Genomic DNA, 17,807 nt, shown 5'->3' on the forward strand with positions numbered 1-17,807 from the left:
TGAACTGGTCGGTGTGATCCGCTCCATCATGGAGCTGTTGAATGTCACAAAGCAAACTAGAGGAGCAGGTTCTCCTGTCACTAAAATGCTACCACACCCCTGCAAACTGTGGGTTTGCCCTTCCCTGAGAAGGATACAGCAGCAGGAGACACAGCTGAATAGCTTGTAGTGAAGTCTATTAAAAAAAAACCCTCCAGTGGTTTTTATGAGGCATTTATAACATATAATAGGTGTGTCAGAGGTAGCATGTGGTAAGTGATGGTTCATGCACTCTGGCCCCCACCAAAATATTTTCTAAATCCAGGGGTCAAGTGATAAATATGAGGGATTTTAGTGTCTTTAGGATCCTTTGCTCTTAAAAGAGAGGACTTCAAATGGAAAACACTGAGCAACTAGGGACACCTTCAGTGGGAAGGCAACAAAGACTGTAGTTGAGCTCTAAAAATAGCTGTTTTTATGGATTGCTACTACTACTACTTGTATTATTATTAGTACTACTAATAATTAGAAGAACAACTGGATTGCAGAGGCCGAGCTTTCCATAGTTGAAAAAAATTTTTCTTTTTTCAGATAGACTATGCTTCTGAAAACTTGGCTCCTGGTATTGTGATCACTAACTGTGGCTTTGTCTGTATCCTTTCCACAGAACAAATGAAGCCATCCTTCTGGCCCTCTATGAAGCTGTTCACTTAAACCGGAATTTCATCACAGTTCTGGCACAAGTGAGTTTCAGTGGAATGTTTCCCCATTTCTTTGTAGTGGATGTCTTTGAAATCGGAGAGCCATTGGTGAAAAGATGTTTTCTTTTTTTTTCCTGTTGTATATTTGTCATAGGATCAGCATGAAAGATCAGAAGCTGGCCAGGGCCTGGGAAGAATTTTATGATATACTTCCTGCCTTGACAGTAAATAAGTAGAGTTTTGAGGTCACAGTTCATGTTGGAGTGATTCATTTTTGCCAGTGAATGGAAAGGACTACATGGAGTGCCTCCTGTGCCCTACTGATACTCCACTTAGGGGGAGGAAGGAGTGAGCAAACAGGTTGCTGTAGCTCTCAGAGCAAATCACAGTTTTGTTAAGTTAGGGTTGAGAGAAAGAGGCTGATTCAGCTCCCAAATTGGATGAATTGTCCTGTATGGGTGTGCATGGACTGCATGTTATTGCCTGTTTTGGGTATTCTTCACTTAGGGACTAATTGACATGGGACAGTTGTTGTTTCAAATGCTATTTTGTGTTCAGACTTCTGTGGAGAGCCCAGCCCTTTTGGCATGGGAACTAGTTGTTGGAGCATAGCACTTGTCCTTGGGCTTTCTATGGTGGAGAAACAGCCTTCTGAGAGGCAGTGGGCTGCTCTGATCACAAATCTCTGGATGCTTTTCTAAATGCTACGTGAGTTTGCAGAGGTGGTTGCTGCTGGGAGGCAGATAATGAGCCTGTCTGATCCAGTGATTGTGCTGAAAGGGTAGCCTGATGTGTTTAGGAAAACCTTCAGGTTCAGGTTTTTAATTTTGGTTTGTAGGTACTGCTTGTAATCTGTGAAAAGAACAACATCAGCAAAACGGTTAACACCTTTCCCCAGTTTATTCAGTTCCTCAGAGTGCAGCCATACATCACAGGCTAGACACTTGGCATGGCAGAGGAGACCTTTGTCAACTCCTGATAGTAGTGGTGATGGAAGAGGTCTGATAAGCAGATCTACAGCCTCTGCAGAAAGCTTCTGTTTCATGGATGGTTAATTTGCTGAGGTTCCCTGCTTGTCTTTTCCCAGGTTATTAATTTCTAGCACTTCTGAGAGATTTCTGCTCTTTCAGTTCTGTGTAATACCAACTCAGGCCATTGTGTGGTCAAGATATTGCTGAGGGAAGAGAGGCATTTGGGAGGGAAAAGAGCAGAGCAGAAAAAGACCAGCTAGAGTAAAAGCTCTTAAAAATAAAAGGATAGACTAGTTATTTGTGAAAGTGATAGTTGAAGCAGCCGCTGATCAGTGGGTTGAATTGGAGAACTGATATTCTTGGGTGGATTGTCTGTAATCCTTCATTTAAGAGAGGGCAAGGTAGGTCATGTCATGTTGAAAAAACATCGTAAAAGCTGATGAATGCTCTTGCCTAAGCTGGTGTCCATTGCTTGGTGCTGCATGAATGGCTCCCTGCTGCTGTGTGGCCCATGGGAAGAGCAGGGCTTCAGTTGTGTGGATATCTGGAGCGTTAAGAGTGCCACCCACCAGCTGTGGGTGCTCAGATTTGCTGCTGGGTGGCACTCTTGTCTCTCAATTACTGGTTTACTGTTCTGGAGGAAGGAGGTAAGCCCCGAAAACCTATGGAAGGAAACCTGGCTTATGTAAGACTTTCAGTGAAAAATTGTATTTTAAATTTAAGTTGGTAGCTATAGGGATGTAAATTGTCTTTGAGTTGTAGTATGTGTGTCTGTGCTTCCCATAAAATACATGCATTTATAGTTGCTCATAAAGTGAGGTATTCAGAGGCAGTGTGGAGGATATCCACTTGTGAAAAATCCTGTGGAACTAACATCAAAGCAGCAGTTCTGTATCTTTCTTTTATTTTGAAGTTGTGATGATATATTAAGGCAGATGATACATTTATGTAAAACTTGCCCTATGAAATGGACACTTCTCTTGGCAGCCACACTCAAAAATAGCATGGCAGATTGCCTACGCTCTCACCAGTGTGGATAGGTCTGGGAGCTTGCAAAGAGTGAAGTCAGAGCAGTAATTAGGCAGGCAACTATTAGCCAAGATGAAATGGGGAGAGTAACTGGCTGATGGAAGCTGAGAGGATCGATAATGATAGTATTATTTATGTTATGCACTGTTTTCCTGCAGTGCCTGGGCTTTACAGTGAGACAGGAAAGTAATAAATTGCCATCATCTTTGAATATGAACAGATTGGGGGCAGGAGTGAGGAGAATTTGCTCTTAGAAAGAGAAGTGAAAGGGTCTTGGAGGAAGACTTCAAATGCACATCCTTGGGTTGTTTTGGGGGGAATTAGAAGCTATTAACATTGTAGACTTTTGCAAACCTTCTCCCATTCTCCATTAGGGAAAGGTATTTTTTCTGTCTGCTGGGGAGAGCCACCACTTTCTGATGTATTTTTGTGTTTTGTGGAATAGAGAAATTGATGTACGGTTTAATCGTTAGACATCCAAGGCCAGGAACCATGGCCTGGCTCTTTGGAGGAGAGGCTGGAGTTTCTTGAGACTTCTTTAGTCATGTCTATTGTGCAAGAGCATGGAACAGTACAAGTAGTGGTCTGTGTTTCTAGTGCCTGGGGAAGCAGTTGACCTGTGAATTTGTGTTTTCTCTCAGAGCCATCCTGAAATGGGCCTGATGACAACACCAACAAGCCCAATTCCAACAACACCTGTCACTCCACTTGGAACCACTCCGCCTTCTTCAGATGGTAAGAAATGTAATTTCTTAATTTTCCTGAGGAAGAATAATTTAAAACTGTAAAATAACCAGCAAACTATTTTCTGAAGATTGCAAGTAATAAGATCTGTCTGGAGCAGATGTAACTTGGTGGTCTCTTCCTGGAGTGGCTTGCCTTACTGAACATGAGCAAGATTCTTTGACTCAAATTTATTTTTATTTTGCCTTGTGTTTTGCTCAATTAAATTATGCTGATATTCCTTCTGAAAGCAGTACTGCCCCAATATCTGCATGAAGGTACACCCTGCCCATGAGTTATTCTATGTCAGCTTTTACTTATGAATATTTCTAGTGTCAGGTCCTTTGCTTGGGATTATTTGTCATTGGAACAGATTTACAGAGAATCGCTGTGGATTCCTGCTTGTAGTTAATGCACTTGTCCTCAGCTTTGAATTAATTGGGATTTGAATTCAGTCTGGGTGTGGAAGTATTCCTCCCTCTTATTCTTGCCTTTTCTTTGATAGGCTTTGTAAAGGACTGCTTACCCTGAGATATTTTCTTCTAAATGCAATGTTATGTGTCCACATAAATATACTTTGAAATAATTTAAAATAAAACCCTTTCATTTTAAGGTATGGATAGATATAGCCTAGTTTAAGAGAAGAAATGAAATGGCTGTTTTCACATACTTTAATGGCATCTGAGCTGAGGAGTGTTTAATGAAGGAACAGAGTCAATTTGAATAGAGCACAGTTTGAAAATATTTCTGGGGAAAAGCAGCCTGGGTTTACTCAGTTATATCAGCTATTCAGGTCATTTGATACCCTAGTTAAGGATGATCCTCCTCATGGATGAATTCTATCTTGTTGCCATGGATAACAAAAGCTTCAGATAAAAAGTCCCCTATGTCTCAAGTCTCTGTGTGCATATAGCATAAAATGTGGAGGGATGGGCATTTTGTGGGCTTCTGTTCAATGTGTTCATTTCAAATGTATCCGCCCCCACACCATATTATACAACTGACAGAGTTTGTGCTTACCTACACCTACAGCTTGCTTGCACTTTTTTTTTCTTTTCTTTTTTCATTTACCACAAGACAAAACAAAATCAAAACAAAACTTCCATCCTGCTTTCAGCAGAGGCAGTGATCTTGTGAAGTTTGAGGCTTCTTGCGGCTTGTAAGGTTACTAAATTTAAGAAGAGGATCTGATCTTAATGTACAGCAATTACATTGGGAATCTTGCTTTATTTTTATCTGCTGTCACCTTGCTGATCCCTACTCTGTGATTTTTTTTTTTTTTGGTGGTCCTTGGCTTGGTTTAGTTTGGTGGTGCTTGAGTACTGCTGTTTTAAAGATATGTCAGAATTTTCCTCGTTTATTAAGGTCTTTCAATTCAGCTGTAAAATTTGCCCATGGCTGCCAGCTAGCAAGAGACTTTTTGGCTTTGGAATGAGAAGATTGCTTTCTTTTTCCTGCATTTTAAAAATGTGTAGTTGAACTGTTTTCGAGTTACAGTAACATGCAGAAATCCATCTGTGAGTTTCAGGTGCTTCTCTTTTATGCTGTCTGGGATAAAAAATGGGTTCGTATTCTGGTTTGAAATTTCTCTGGCTGTTAACCTATAGTGTGAATTAAGACCTCATAAAGTTTCCAAATATGTGTTAAAAAAAGGGTCTGTATCATGAACCAGGATAAGCAGCGATGTGTTCTTCAGTGTGATTTCTTCTTTTTTTTTTCTTTTTTTTTTTTCCAGAAATGAGGCTTTTGCTAGAAACTGTTTATCCATAATATGTAAATCAAGTGTGCCTGTCACCATAGTTATCTAAATGTCAGTTTGCTTACTGTTGTTAAATATTCATTCACTACGTTCATTGTAACAGCTCAAGAAGGATCCACTGGGGATATAAATACATTTTTCAGACTTTTAGCTGAGTCTCTGAGCTATTCATAATATTGGGAGTGAAAAAGCTTCCAGTCTTATTGCACAGACTTTGCCAACAGACCTGGCACATTAGCAACATCAGGCGCCCCAGGTCTTCAAGACTGAATGACCTAAGCCAGCTCACTCTTGGGGCCGTGCAACCTTTGTAAGCTAAAAGCCCCATTATAATTTTTTTATGTGATTCGAACAGTGAAGTTACCTTGATCTGTTTGACCTGTTGTTTCCAAGGGCTACAGTTTTGTATTGAAGGTGATTGTATAATCCTGAGTTCTATGGGAACCTCTGCTGTACTCTGGGCCTCTCGGTGCACGGTTTAAAGAATCCTGCATTTTACTGTTGGCTTGTCTCCTTCATCCCTCTGTGCCTGCCCTTGCCCTAGTTGAAGCCTTACTTGCCTCATTACAGGGTTGAGCTACAAGCCTTGAATTGTGAAAGGCATTTTATATTAAAGCACACTTTCCTCTGAACCAAAATACGGTTGTGTACAGGATCAAATTACTTCCCTTCAGAGTCCCCAACCTAGTCATCCAACAATCAGATGTAATTCCTCACTTCTTACAAGGTCCAATCTCGTGATAAATTAGTTTTTCTTTCCTCAACAGTGAGAAAAGCCTTGAGCATTCCTGAGGATAGACAGAAAAGAGATGATATAATACTTAAGATGTGTGTACTAGTGGTCTGCAGATCTGTTTCCAGTGCAAAGGGAGCCCTGTCTTAGGCTCTGTTTATAGCATGAGAGGAGAGAGACTTTGGTCAATTGTAATTGAAGCCATCTATGATCTCCTGAATGTGAGAACTTGTGAGTTTGACCCCCTAGGCAGCTAAAACAGTGATGTTATTGTCATGTCAGGACAGTTGCATAGAGATGGAAAAGATCTCCTTGACTCCTGAGCTTAGTGCCCTGTGTTTGCAGGCATATCATCACAGAATCCCTTGAGTTTATCAAGCTCTGACTAAATCTTTTAAATTTGTTTCCCAGTAATTTCTGTTGGGGGGCAGTTTCAGCATCTCGTTCCTTGGTTAGAAATACTCAACTTTGCAACCTGCATTTCTTGTCAATTCATACCCATTTATCATATTAACCCTCCCTTGAAACAAAGATGGCTCTTTTTCACCTGTTGGTTTACTCACCTGTGTGTTTTGCTGTCTCACAAGAAAGGTACTCTCTTCTTCTGATCAACACATTAGCCTGTCTTTAAACTTGTTCAAGTTTAAGTTCATCCTCTTTGAGCATGGCTTCTGCATAATTATACACAGTGTTTGAGACAAGGCCTCAAGACCTTTGAGACAAGACCTTCTGTAGGGCATTACAGTGTTTGTGTCTCTGCTGGAAGCGCATTTCTGGATGTGTGTTGTAGAACTGCACTCTTGAGCCCTTCATGTTGGTAGCTTGTCATCTCGTGATCTGATCATGGTATTTTGTTCGCAGCTGATGAGCTCTCATCTTGCCATGGAAATAAATCCCTGAATTCCTGACCCTATGGCTTGCGTTGTTTAATTTTACCTTGTATTTATTATCTGTCCTTGTTTTTATCCCATTCTTTGTGTGCAGCCTGATACTCCTCTATGTTTATATATCCCAACTTTCTGCCATTAGCAGGTTTGTTAGCAAGCAGCTGTTTCTTATGTCCAGGTCATACAGAAAAAAAGAGAACTGATGCCTACAGAATCCAAGCAGTAATTTTTTCTCAGACCAGTAATTTCTCCAATTGTATCTTGTTTGCCAGATCTTTGATGTACATTAAATTTCTTTATGGGTTCCCACCTATTTCCTTCACTTTTAATTTTTTTATACATAACTGTATTAAGTGCTTTACTGAAGTGTTCCTAGGCTAAACTCCATCAGCCTGGGGATTTTTTTGTCTGAGCTACTTTATCTTAAATGGTATCAGACTTACCTGGCAGGATCTGCAGGTAAATGCATGATGGATGTTTCCCACTGATCTTTCTCCTCCCTTTCAGTATTTCTTGTAAAGCTTTCCAAATGGAAAGGCAGAGAATGGCCCTTTAGGACAGCTCAGACTCAGTCATCAGTAAAAACGTGGCTCAGTCACATGATAGAGGCTTGACAGCTCATAAACTCAGTGCTTCAGATGGTGCATGGGAAGTGGGGGAATGAGCGAGGAGGTACGTTGTGTAATTAGCTGAGGAAATGAGATAGCTTCTTGTAAAGTCTAAGGCAGATGATGTCCACTGTTAAGGTGTCAAAAGTACAGCTGGTGTCCTAGAGAAATGCCAATGAAGTGCTGTGGGTATGGAAAGTACATTTCTGCTCCCTGCTGGGTTGTGATGTATCTAGCACAAGCTGTTTTTTGCTTCTTGATTTTTATAAAGCTTCTGTTTCTGCCTTCCTTTTCTATCACTTCGGTCACGCAATAATAGTTACATTATGTCTTGTTGCTTTTGCAAGAGAGACTGTTGTTGGAAGGGAAGAATGGAATTGACACGGACCTTTTGGAACTAAAATTTCAAAATTGCTGAAACAGAGAAGGTCCTTTGCTTGGCACGTCTCTTTTCAAATTGAGAATGGTGTGAATGTTATCTGTGTTGCTTGTAAGAATTAATTGGATGTCAGTGCAAATATCCAGAGCTCCCTAGGTTGGGAATGTTGATGAGTGCTAAAACAGTGGGCTCATCTCCCTGGGAGGAGGAGCAGGGGCAGGACAGAGAAGGGATATCACTTTGCAGGGTACCACAGCCTGTGCTTAGAGCAGGAGAAATGGTCTCTGAGGGAGTGGTACCAGTCCTCATAACAAAATTTTTCCTGGGTGGCCATGGAGGAGGAGGTCAGGTGCCCCTGCAAGTAGGCTGATCCTACCCTAGACCTCTGAGTCTCTGTCTTAGTTCTCTGTGTAATTATTTCTTGTATTTGTATGGGATAAATGTGTCTTATCTGCTTTGTTCCAGTTATAAGCTCTGCAGAGCTGCCTTTGGATGCTGATGTGCAAACTAGCAACCTGCTGATAACCTTCTTGAAGTACAGCTCAATTGTGATGCAGGACACAAAAGGTAAGTGAATTCTGTGGATGCAGCAAACAGTGTTTCTGTCAGAAGGGAGGGCACAAGAACATGCCTAATGACTCCAGAAATAGAAGTGGAGTCTCTTTAAAAGATTGAAGATTTCACCTTTTGAAAAAATTAAGTGATTTCTTATTGTGAGACAAGACTTATGAAAGTAGGAGAGACCTAATGCTGGCAGGAGAGATGTCAGGTATGGAAAGAATGTAATAATAAATGATAATACCTAATAACCAAGCCTGTCTATATGCCAAAGGTATGAGTAGATCTGATACACAACTGTCAGAGAGGGGAAGTCTGAGACCAGAGAACTATTTTTAAGAACATTTAGAAACTGACACAGGGGGCAAAGCTCAGCATTAGAAGGAAATAACTTCCTTTCTCCTTTGGTTCAACAGGCAGCTCTGTAATTATAAATAGGACAGCAGTAACCTAGACTGCACTGGCAGTAATTTGCTTGAGGAAGTATCTTTCCATGTTGTGCTTTTTGTTTCTCCTGTAGTTCTGTGGGGGTTAATTTCAGCTTGCTGGAGTTGAAATATTGCTTAATCTCCTGCTCAGGGTACCCGAGGGTGCTGTTTTGTCCATTGGTTATATGGGCAGGACCATAGTGTGAACATAACAAGTGATCTTTGCACCATATTTCAGCCTATTACCGACTTCCACTCTTAAGTTAGATATAACAACAGAAATATTAAGGTATCTGCAGAGCTATGATACATCAATTACTGAACTTCATGAATGCTTAGCATTGAATGAGAGCAGGCCGTTTCCTTTTACCTACTAGCTTGCAATGAAATTGTGTTTGTCTGTCTTGCTCTTGTTCTGTAAGCAAGCTAGTTGAAGAAAAAGTAATAATTGGAATTAGGACCAAAAGAAACTTGAAACAAAAGAAACATGAAAGTGTTTAGTGCACTCCTATTTGGTTTTGGCTGGGACAGAGTTAATTTTCTTCTTAGTATCTGGTAGAGTGCTTTGATTTTGGATTCCGTATGAGAATGATGTTGATAACACACTGATATTTTGGCTCTGGCTAAGTATTGCTAACCCTTTGTCAAGGGCTTTTCAGTGTCTGGTGCTCTGCCAGCGAGGAGGTGCACAAAAAGCAGGGAGGGAGCATGGCCAGGATAGGTGACCTGACCTGGCCAGAGGGGTATTCCACACCACAGAATGTCATGCCCAGTATGTGAACTGGGGGAGTTACCCAGAAGGGGACCATTGCTCTTTGGGGATGGGATGGGCAGCAGGCAGCGAGCAATTGTATCATGAACTATACTGTGCATCACTTGTTTCTCTTCAGTTCTGTTACCCTCTCTCACTCTGCTGATGATCATTATGATTATCATGATTATGATGATGAGGTTTCAGTTACTAAATTGTTCTTATCTCAACCCACATGATTTATTTCCAATTCTTCTCCCCACTGTGGAGACAGGAGAAGCATTGCAAGTGAGTGAGCAGCTGCATGGTATTTAGTTGCTGTCTGGGGTTAAACCACAGCTCCTTGGAACCAATGCAGAATCGGGTTTACCTGTATCTTTTCTCAGAGGTATTGCTGACAGGTTGGATGAAGACACTGTGATAATGGAGCACCATTTTCAGACTATCCATTGCAGGTTTAACTATCCTTATTGTGAGAAAACTTTGTGTGCTTCCTCAATTCTTTGCTGTGGTTCAAATTAATTACTAGTTATCTTCTCCAAGATAGATATTGAGAATGGATTATTTCTTTTTTCTTTGTGTCATCCCTTACGTATTTGAAGTCTGCTTTCATGTTTCCTCTTCCTTTTGTCTTTTGAACTAAACAACGTCAATCTTGGCTCAGTCATTTTAATAGATTGTGCACATGAAGAGGGCTTACCACCTCTCTAATAATTCTCATTTGCTTTTCTCAGGGCCTGTCTTGCTGATCCAAGTCTCTGATGGAACAATTTTATGTTTTTCAATTTAACTTCTGCACTTACTAGTCACTGTAGTGGGGAAAAAGCTAAAAGCAAGGGCCTTGGGAACTGCCACACTGGATTAGTTTCAGATAGAGTGAAATCTGATAGAGGGGATTCCTTACTAAAGAAGCCAGTGAGAGATGAGTTTATTGTGTTATAAGACAGGAGTTAATGTTTCGTTCTTTCTTTACTTTGGTTCTAGCTTGTGTAAGGTTTGAAATTTGTGCATCTGATAGACCTAATATCCTTCCCACCATAGAATTTTGTAGCAGTGAGCTCCACTGATTGATCATTTAAAAAAAGTGTGCCTTCCAAACCAGTACTTACTAATTCTAGTGGGTGTATTCCTGACCTTATCTTTTGATTATAGATGGAGCACTGCCTAATTTTTTTTCCTTACAAGATCAAGCATGGAACAGACTGCCCAGGGAAGTTCTTGAGTCACAGTCCCTGAAGGTATTTGAAAGACAAGTAGATGTGGCAATTAGGGACATGGTTTACTGGGAGATTGGCAGTGCTGGATTAACGATTGGACTCCATGACGTTAAAGGTCTTTTCTAACCTAAACGATTCTATGATTCTATGTGACACCAATATAGTGAAGAATGAATAATTCTCATTTACTCCATGTGTCTTGAGACAGGTGGGAGCACTTAGAGGGGAAACTGGTTTGTTCCACATCCAGGACTAGACAGTTGTTTTGGTCCTGTCCCAGAGAGCATAATTTAATAGACTGTGTTTGCTAGATCCTTCTCTTGTTAGCCTCTCTTGTGTCAGTCAGAGGCAGCTGCCTTGGGAGAAGCAAAACCTCTGTGTCACTTTCTCCCATCTGTGAAACAGGTTCATACTGATACACCTCCCTGTGGAAAGTGGTCTGCTTTGTTGTTTTAATGAAGGGTGCTGTGAAAGTATGAAGTGTGTGTGCAAGTAACTGCTTGCATAGCTGCCCCATAGCTCCTGAAAATGGTCTGATGTTCACAACACACTGGCAGAAGGCAGAGTTCGTGGTGTCAAACAGGAGCCTTTCCAGCACGATCCCCAGAGAGAGAGGTGGTAGCAGCACCTACAGAAATAAACAGAGAGGCCTTACAGTATAAAAATAACAAGCCTCTTGTGTATCAGTGTAATTCTAGGCCATTTCTCCCACTTGCTGGAGTATAAAACTTCACACTTAGACATTTTAGCTGAGGTAAGGAGATAGGAGAGACTTTTAACTCTCTAATTCCAAAATTCCTCTTCCTCTTACTTAGTGCTGCGAGATGAAATCAGCACACTTCAGGGCACGTCTTGTTTGTAAATATCTGTCCCTGAGCAGCAAAGAAAAGAAAACAAGAGGTGTCAAACTAGACAGAATAGCTAGCTAAGCCCATTCTATCTGTTTTTATAATTACCATATACACACCAGCCAGCAAAGTGTTCATAAAAGTCACCTGCAAAGAAGGAATTTGGCTGATGCTGTCTTCTGATGTATATGAAAGTGTGTCTGTTTCAAATATCCCTCTCCTTTGAGTTTGACTCTTAAGGCACGTGTCTGGGATGGCATGTTTAGTAGTCCTGTGCTTTAGAGGAGCTGTTGGAAATCTTGGGAATGTGCACTGTTAAGCCTCCTCAGAATTTAGTTATCAGTATGTTGTTCTTTGTTGGTTTGTTTTTGTGGGTTTGGGGGTGTGTGATCCAAGTGCGGTGTTTTGTAGAACAAAGGTTTTTAAATGTGCTTGATTGGACAGTGCCTTGTACAACCTGATCTTACCTGGCTCTGCTTTGAGCAAGGATTGAACCAGAGATTTGTTCCATCCTACATTACTCCATGACTATATGTATCTTGGGTTTTTTTTTTTTTTTTTATTCAAGGTTAAAATTGAGAGGAATTTTAAATAATCCAAATAAAAATTGCGTTCTTCTGCCTTAGTCCCTCTGTTTTGCTCCAGCTATCTTTCAGGGCAAAAGCTGTTTGAAGTTGTGAGATGACTAAGAAGTTGGGGAACATGATCAGGGTGGAACTCTTGGCTTAAAATGCTGAGTCTTTGCAGACTCCCTTCTTTCATGGTTTTGCACAGAGTGAAGTAGGTCGTGTCTCTTAGTATTGGGGTTAAAACTTGGAACTTGGAGCGTAATGTCAGCAGTTGTTCTGCTACACAGTGCTGCATCTCTGTGAAAGCTTTGCTGCTTGTTTCATAACCTACAGCAAAGGTGATGTTTTGCTTTCCACCTTGTCTAAGAGAGGGAACAGTGTGTCTCTGCTGTGACAGACAGTATTTAGAATATCTGTGGAAGTAAAACTGAATGAGACAGAAGCCCAGTGGATAGTTACAGCGCTGTTGGAAGTTCAAATCTGAACCTTTGCTGTTGGTGCAGAGTGGTGACAAGTGGGTGGGATTTAGTGGCTAGGTTGGAAGACGAGTACTTAATTAGAGTAAACTATTAGCTATCATGGAGGAAGTAGGACTGTGAAGAATCTTCAAGCTGGACTTTTCTTTTGCTGCAACAGCTGTCTTGCTCTTCAGCCTTGCTAGGCTTGCGTGGCTCACGGAGGACTTGTTTTTTCTCCTTTGCAGATGAGCACCGGCTGCACAGTGGCAAGCTGTGCCTCATTATCCTGACATGCATAGCAGAGGTAGGTTTCTCGTGTGAAGCTGCCCAGCAGATGGTGTGTTACAGGGCTCTACCCCCTGCCTCCTGTGGAGCAGGAGCTGAATATCCACAGGGGTACTGAGTGGTGAGGTCCTCAGTCACTTAATGTTTGCTAATATACTTGATGCAGTACTGTTAAAGTTGACTTGAAACTTGAAAATTGGATGATCTTATTTGAGTTAGCCAGCTCCTGGGGATGAAGAGAAAAAGACTGAACCTAAGCCTTTTCTCTCTTAGCTGTTAAGTGACCTTGTGGTGTGGCTTTTAGATGAGTAATGTGCTAATGGCTTTCAGCTCTGTGCTGTTCATGGTAAACATGGGGTGTGCCATATCCCTTCTGCCAAAGAAGGTTACAAGTCTGAAAGTGAGTCACATATTTTTAGGTCCCTACAAGCAAGACAATTAGCAAATGTGGTAGTAGGATAAGAAAGCAGCATCACAGAGCTATGTCAGCAGTCCTGGCTGAATGTGGCCCTGTCTCATGGGGAGTATGTTCTAATGGCTGACTGATGTCCTGAATGGTGGTAGTGTTTGTGTGGCATTTACATTTTGCTTGCTTGCAAGACCTTTCATTCTTAAAGAATAAAAAGTAGTGAGGTTGATAGCCATGTATGGATTCTGGAATGATGTTTCTTCAGGGTGCAGCCTGAAAACTAATCATCTACATTTCAAAGTTTTCTAATTAAATGGCTTTGGTACTTGTTCTTCCGGTGGATGCATAGATAACACAAGATAAGAAATTCTGTTTCTGCATAACAAGGGCATTCTTTGGTTCTGGTATTAAAGAGAGAGTATATTTATTACCTATTCTGGCTGTGCATTATCTGGAGAAGCCTCTTTAATTTAGAGGTGGTCTTGGAATGAGATTTGCCTGAGGGGTGGAACAGCTCATAAACCTATCTGCTAGTACTGCAGTAGCTTCTGGCATCAAAATGCCAATTTAAACCTTTATCCACACAGTCGCAGAACTGGTGTGCTGGAGAACCTCCTCATGTGTTATGCACCTGGAGCACTTGTTAAATTTGTGACACAATGGTGTGTGCAGTCCAGAGTTTAAATGAGCAAAGGGGGAGAAAGAACTACTGCTTGTTTTGTTAGCAATTTCCTAAAGTGGAAGTGGGATCGGGAGGGGTTTGCTTTTGTGTGACTGGAAACATGGATGGGAGAAGAGGAAATGGGCAGACGGCTTTTTAACTTTATGGCTGTATCTTGGGAGTTTTACACTGAAACATGTGTGATTTGAAAGGCAACTGTAGGGTGTTGGGCTTTTCATATCTCCTCCCTTTTCTTGCCCTTTTCAATAGGATCAATATGCTAATGCTTTTCTTCATGATGACAACATGAATTTTCGTGTAAACTTACACAGAATGGTGAGTCTTTTCTTCCAGATTGTTTTCTCTTTAGGATGCAAACACAGAGGATTTGAGTATGTATGAAAAGTGTATGTTGAAAATTGTGTCACAGATATCTAACCTAGGTTGCTAAGGCATGTGGAAATAGTGTCAGAAATGCAGTAGCTGGGGAATGATTTTGAAATTGCTCTCAGAATGTCTCCCGTCTTCAAAGAACAAAGAGCTGTTTGGCCTGTCAGTGAATTCAGAGGCCTGTGTAGCTGGCAAGGAGCTGTGTATTATGAGGTCTCTGAGGAAATCAGTGGTAAAGAGAATGTTCTGCCTTAATCTTTAGCAAGCATTAGCCCTCATGTGATATATAATAGCCAGCTGGAGTTACACTGAGTGCTCTTATTGGCTTACCCTTCATTCGGGGTGGAGTAATTCACCTTCAGGGAGGAAAGGATTTTTTCCAGAGCTTTTTCGTGTGGAGGAAGTGTGCTTACCTAGCTCATGAATCTCTGTAGTTACAAGTAACTTGAATGGTTATCCTTACTTGATGGATTCTGTCTTTGTGGTGCTGGCCAGTTCCACCTCATCTGACAGCAAAGCAGCATTTGAAAGTGTTACTGTTCAAGAAAGAAAGAAACATCTTACTTGATGGAGACCACACTCCAAGAATACTAGTCATTACCACTTAGCAACAAATTTGCTGTCCAGTTAGCCTTTCTGGTCTGTTACAGTGAACACCAAAGCCATTGACTACTGCACACACTGTTAAGAACGCCAGTCAGACTTCTGGGTCAGAAACAAATCAGTATGTTAAGCAAGGGGAAGGAATTGCTGTGTGATTTGTTTTTGTCTTGGGGTCCCTCCCCTCAGTAGAACAGTGCCCTCCAGCTACATAGCTAGAGAAACAAATCCCCAGTATTAGCCTGCTGGAAAGCAGGCACAGTTTTGCTCCAGCCATGTCCTTTAGGGTTAATATGTGTAAGACAGCAGCTGGAGAAAAAGACAGAGGGAAGCCTCCACTGATGGTACTATTTGCTTGAAAAATACAATAATACACAGACTGTCACTTCAGGCTTCTGCTGACTTCTTTTCATCTTTGTGTCTTTGAAGCCAATGAGACATCGGAAGAAAGCAGCAGACAAGAACCTGCCCTGTCGCCCGCTGGTGTGTGCGGTGCTCGGTGAGTGTTGTCAGAGCACGTGTGTGCTTGTGGCTCCTGAAGCATCTCTTGTTGAGCAATAGAAATATGGGATTTGAGGATTAAATGGAGCAGTGGATGGACTTAAAAGAAGGACATTTACATACTAAAGATGTTTACAGCAATCCATGCCTATCTTTGTACATGGCTACCTCGCAGACAAATCCAAGAGTGCAGCTCTGTAGCAAGAAATCCTATATACATTTACAGAAAGTTTTGCAGAAGCTGCTTGGCCCATTTGACCTGAGTTATTAACAAGAGGGAGGGCAGTTGATTAATAAAGTCAGTGTTTAGGTGAGTGTGGTAACAGCGACAAGTACTTTGTAGATGATACGATGATGGCAAACCTGTGGAAGGTACACATATTTATGAGCGTGTTTGCTGGGCATTGAGCAAGCCTTTTCTGAGCAAAAAACCAACAGGAATGTTGGTTAGTAGCTAGGATTGGTTTTGCCTGGGGATATGGAGGCGTAGTTGAAAGCTTTTCATGCAGCACATGATTAAGTTGTGACTCTCATTACTGTGGAGGCCAAAAGCGTATATGGGTTCAGAAATGGATGGAGCCTGGCTGTTCAGCCTGATGGTGTTGAAGTCTTAGACTTTAACATTTCCAAAAGTGATTGTTGAAGCCAAGACACAACAGCTGCATGAAGAATCTTTCTAGAGCTATCAGATTTCATACACTCTTCATCTACACTGTTTTTAGTCACTTTGAGTCACTCTGCTGGGCTGTTACTGCCTTAGGAGCTTACAGCTCACGATTGTTACCACTGGCTTGGTATAAGCATTTCATGCTGAAGTTGAGTTGAACACACCCCCACACATATTCAATTGTCATTTATTAGCTTCTCTCAATTGTATTTCTATACTCTTTGCCTCTTATCTTCACCCTGGAAGCCCTGAAATGTTAGACACATTCTCTTTTTTTTTTCCCCCGAATTAGTTTTGAGCTGAAGCTTAGCCTATGTTGAGATCAAACTAGCTTTGCTTGCTTCAGAATTTGTTTTAGAAAAAATAGGTGTTATTTACAATGTCTCTTTAAGTAACATCTAGGTTGTGCATTGTTTCTGGCAAGAGTAATTTCCTAAAATGTGCTTCTTAATGGAATTCTCCATTAGTGACAGGGCTTGAAATATGAGAGCAATTCTAGACATCAGAATTCATGGTGTATGGTCTTTATTTGACTATAGTGGGGGAAACCATATGGGGAAGCAGTGCCTCAAAGCAAATTACAGTATGTACCCTCAGTTTCCAGTAGTTTCTTTTCTAATTCTAGCAAATTTCTAATGTTCTTTAGAACAAACAAACAAAAAAGTGAAATCCCTTTCATCTAAGCAGGACTATTGTCTGGTAGAGATAGGTAGGTGGGGCAGTTTGACTTCCTTGTAGTCTACTAGAAGTTAACAGTAGCCAGCTCAACACTTACTTTATTGTTTTCTTTTCTGTCAGATTTGATGGTGGAATTCATTGTAACACACATGATGAAAGAATTTCCTATGGACCTCTATGTGTAAGTGTCTGTGGGGTAACTCGTGATTTCATTTGAAGTTTGAATTCAGGTGGAATCCTGTTCATACAGCAATCTTCTGGCTGAAATAACACTTTGTGGCTGGTGGGAAGCGGGATGAATTGCTTTTCATGAACTCTTCCAGTAACTTTTTCTACTTCAAAAATCCTCTGTGTGCCAGAAAATTGAAAGCAATTCAATTTCAGACTGTTTTCCTAATCTACTTGATCTAACACAAAGAGCTTTTCAGTCTAAAAGAAGTTTCATAACAGAGAGTCATTGCAACAATCCCCACTTCCCAGAAGATGAATCTTGGTCTAGAAACGGAAAAGGCAGTTTTGAAAAAGCAAGGATGACTGACATGAGGCCTGGAAGGCAGTGTGGGGAGGGAGGGAGGGAGGGAGGGAGGTTTAAGCCTGAAATAGCCTGCTAGGCAGCACGGGGTAAAACTTAGCAATGGGCAAAAGGAGAGAAGTGAACAGAGCTACTCATGAGCACTCCATGTGTCCCACAGGGGCCTCTCCAGTGCTTTGTACTGCTTTAGCCTGGAGGGCAGAAGGAGGATTTAGACAGTTTGTTGGCTTTGCTGTGACTGTTTGTACAGTGCTGAATTTCCCCAAGGCGTGAACAGCACTATATTCTGTAGGAAAGATAAAGACACATAGCATGTTTTCCCTTAAGGTAACTTTTCAGCATGTTCTGATTTTGCCCAAATAACCTTGCAATTACAGTGCCTTTTCAAGGGTTGTGCAGTTCAATTGAGTTTGTGAGAAATGGTTTTTTTAAATGACAATTGCAGAACTATTTGTAGGTGGGTATAATGCTCCTGAATTTCACAAG

General features: G+C 41.2%; 1 protein-coding gene across 1 annotated transcript in view; it reads left to right on the forward strand.

The window, feature by feature from the left end:
* Positions 1-17,807, forward strand: part of LOC121673111 (armadillo-like helical domain-containing protein 3) — a 117,923-nt gene that overhangs the window by 12,431 nt on the left and 87,685 nt on the right. Inside the window, exons 12-18 of the mRNA XM_042046172.1 lie at positions 647-722; positions 3,322-3,415; positions 8,235-8,336; positions 12,844-12,902; positions 14,224-14,289; positions 15,373-15,442; positions 16,910-16,970. Coding sequence (XP_041902106.1) covers positions 647-722; positions 3,322-3,415; positions 8,235-8,336; positions 12,844-12,902; positions 14,224-14,289; positions 15,373-15,442; positions 16,910-16,970 — 528 coding nt within the window. The remainder of the gene's footprint in view (positions 1-646; positions 723-3,321; positions 3,416-8,234; positions 8,337-12,843; positions 12,903-14,223; positions 14,290-15,372; positions 15,443-16,909; positions 16,971-17,807) is intronic.

This window comes from Corvus kubaryi, unplaced genomic scaffold, assembly GCF_017639235.1.
Source record: "Corvus kubaryi isolate FWS band 111438036 unplaced genomic scaffold, C.kubaryi_AGA036_p1.0 65199, whole genome shotgun sequence".
In the NCBI taxonomy this organism is placed as follows: domain Eukaryota; kingdom Metazoa; phylum Chordata; class Aves; order Passeriformes; family Corvidae; genus Corvus; species Corvus kubaryi.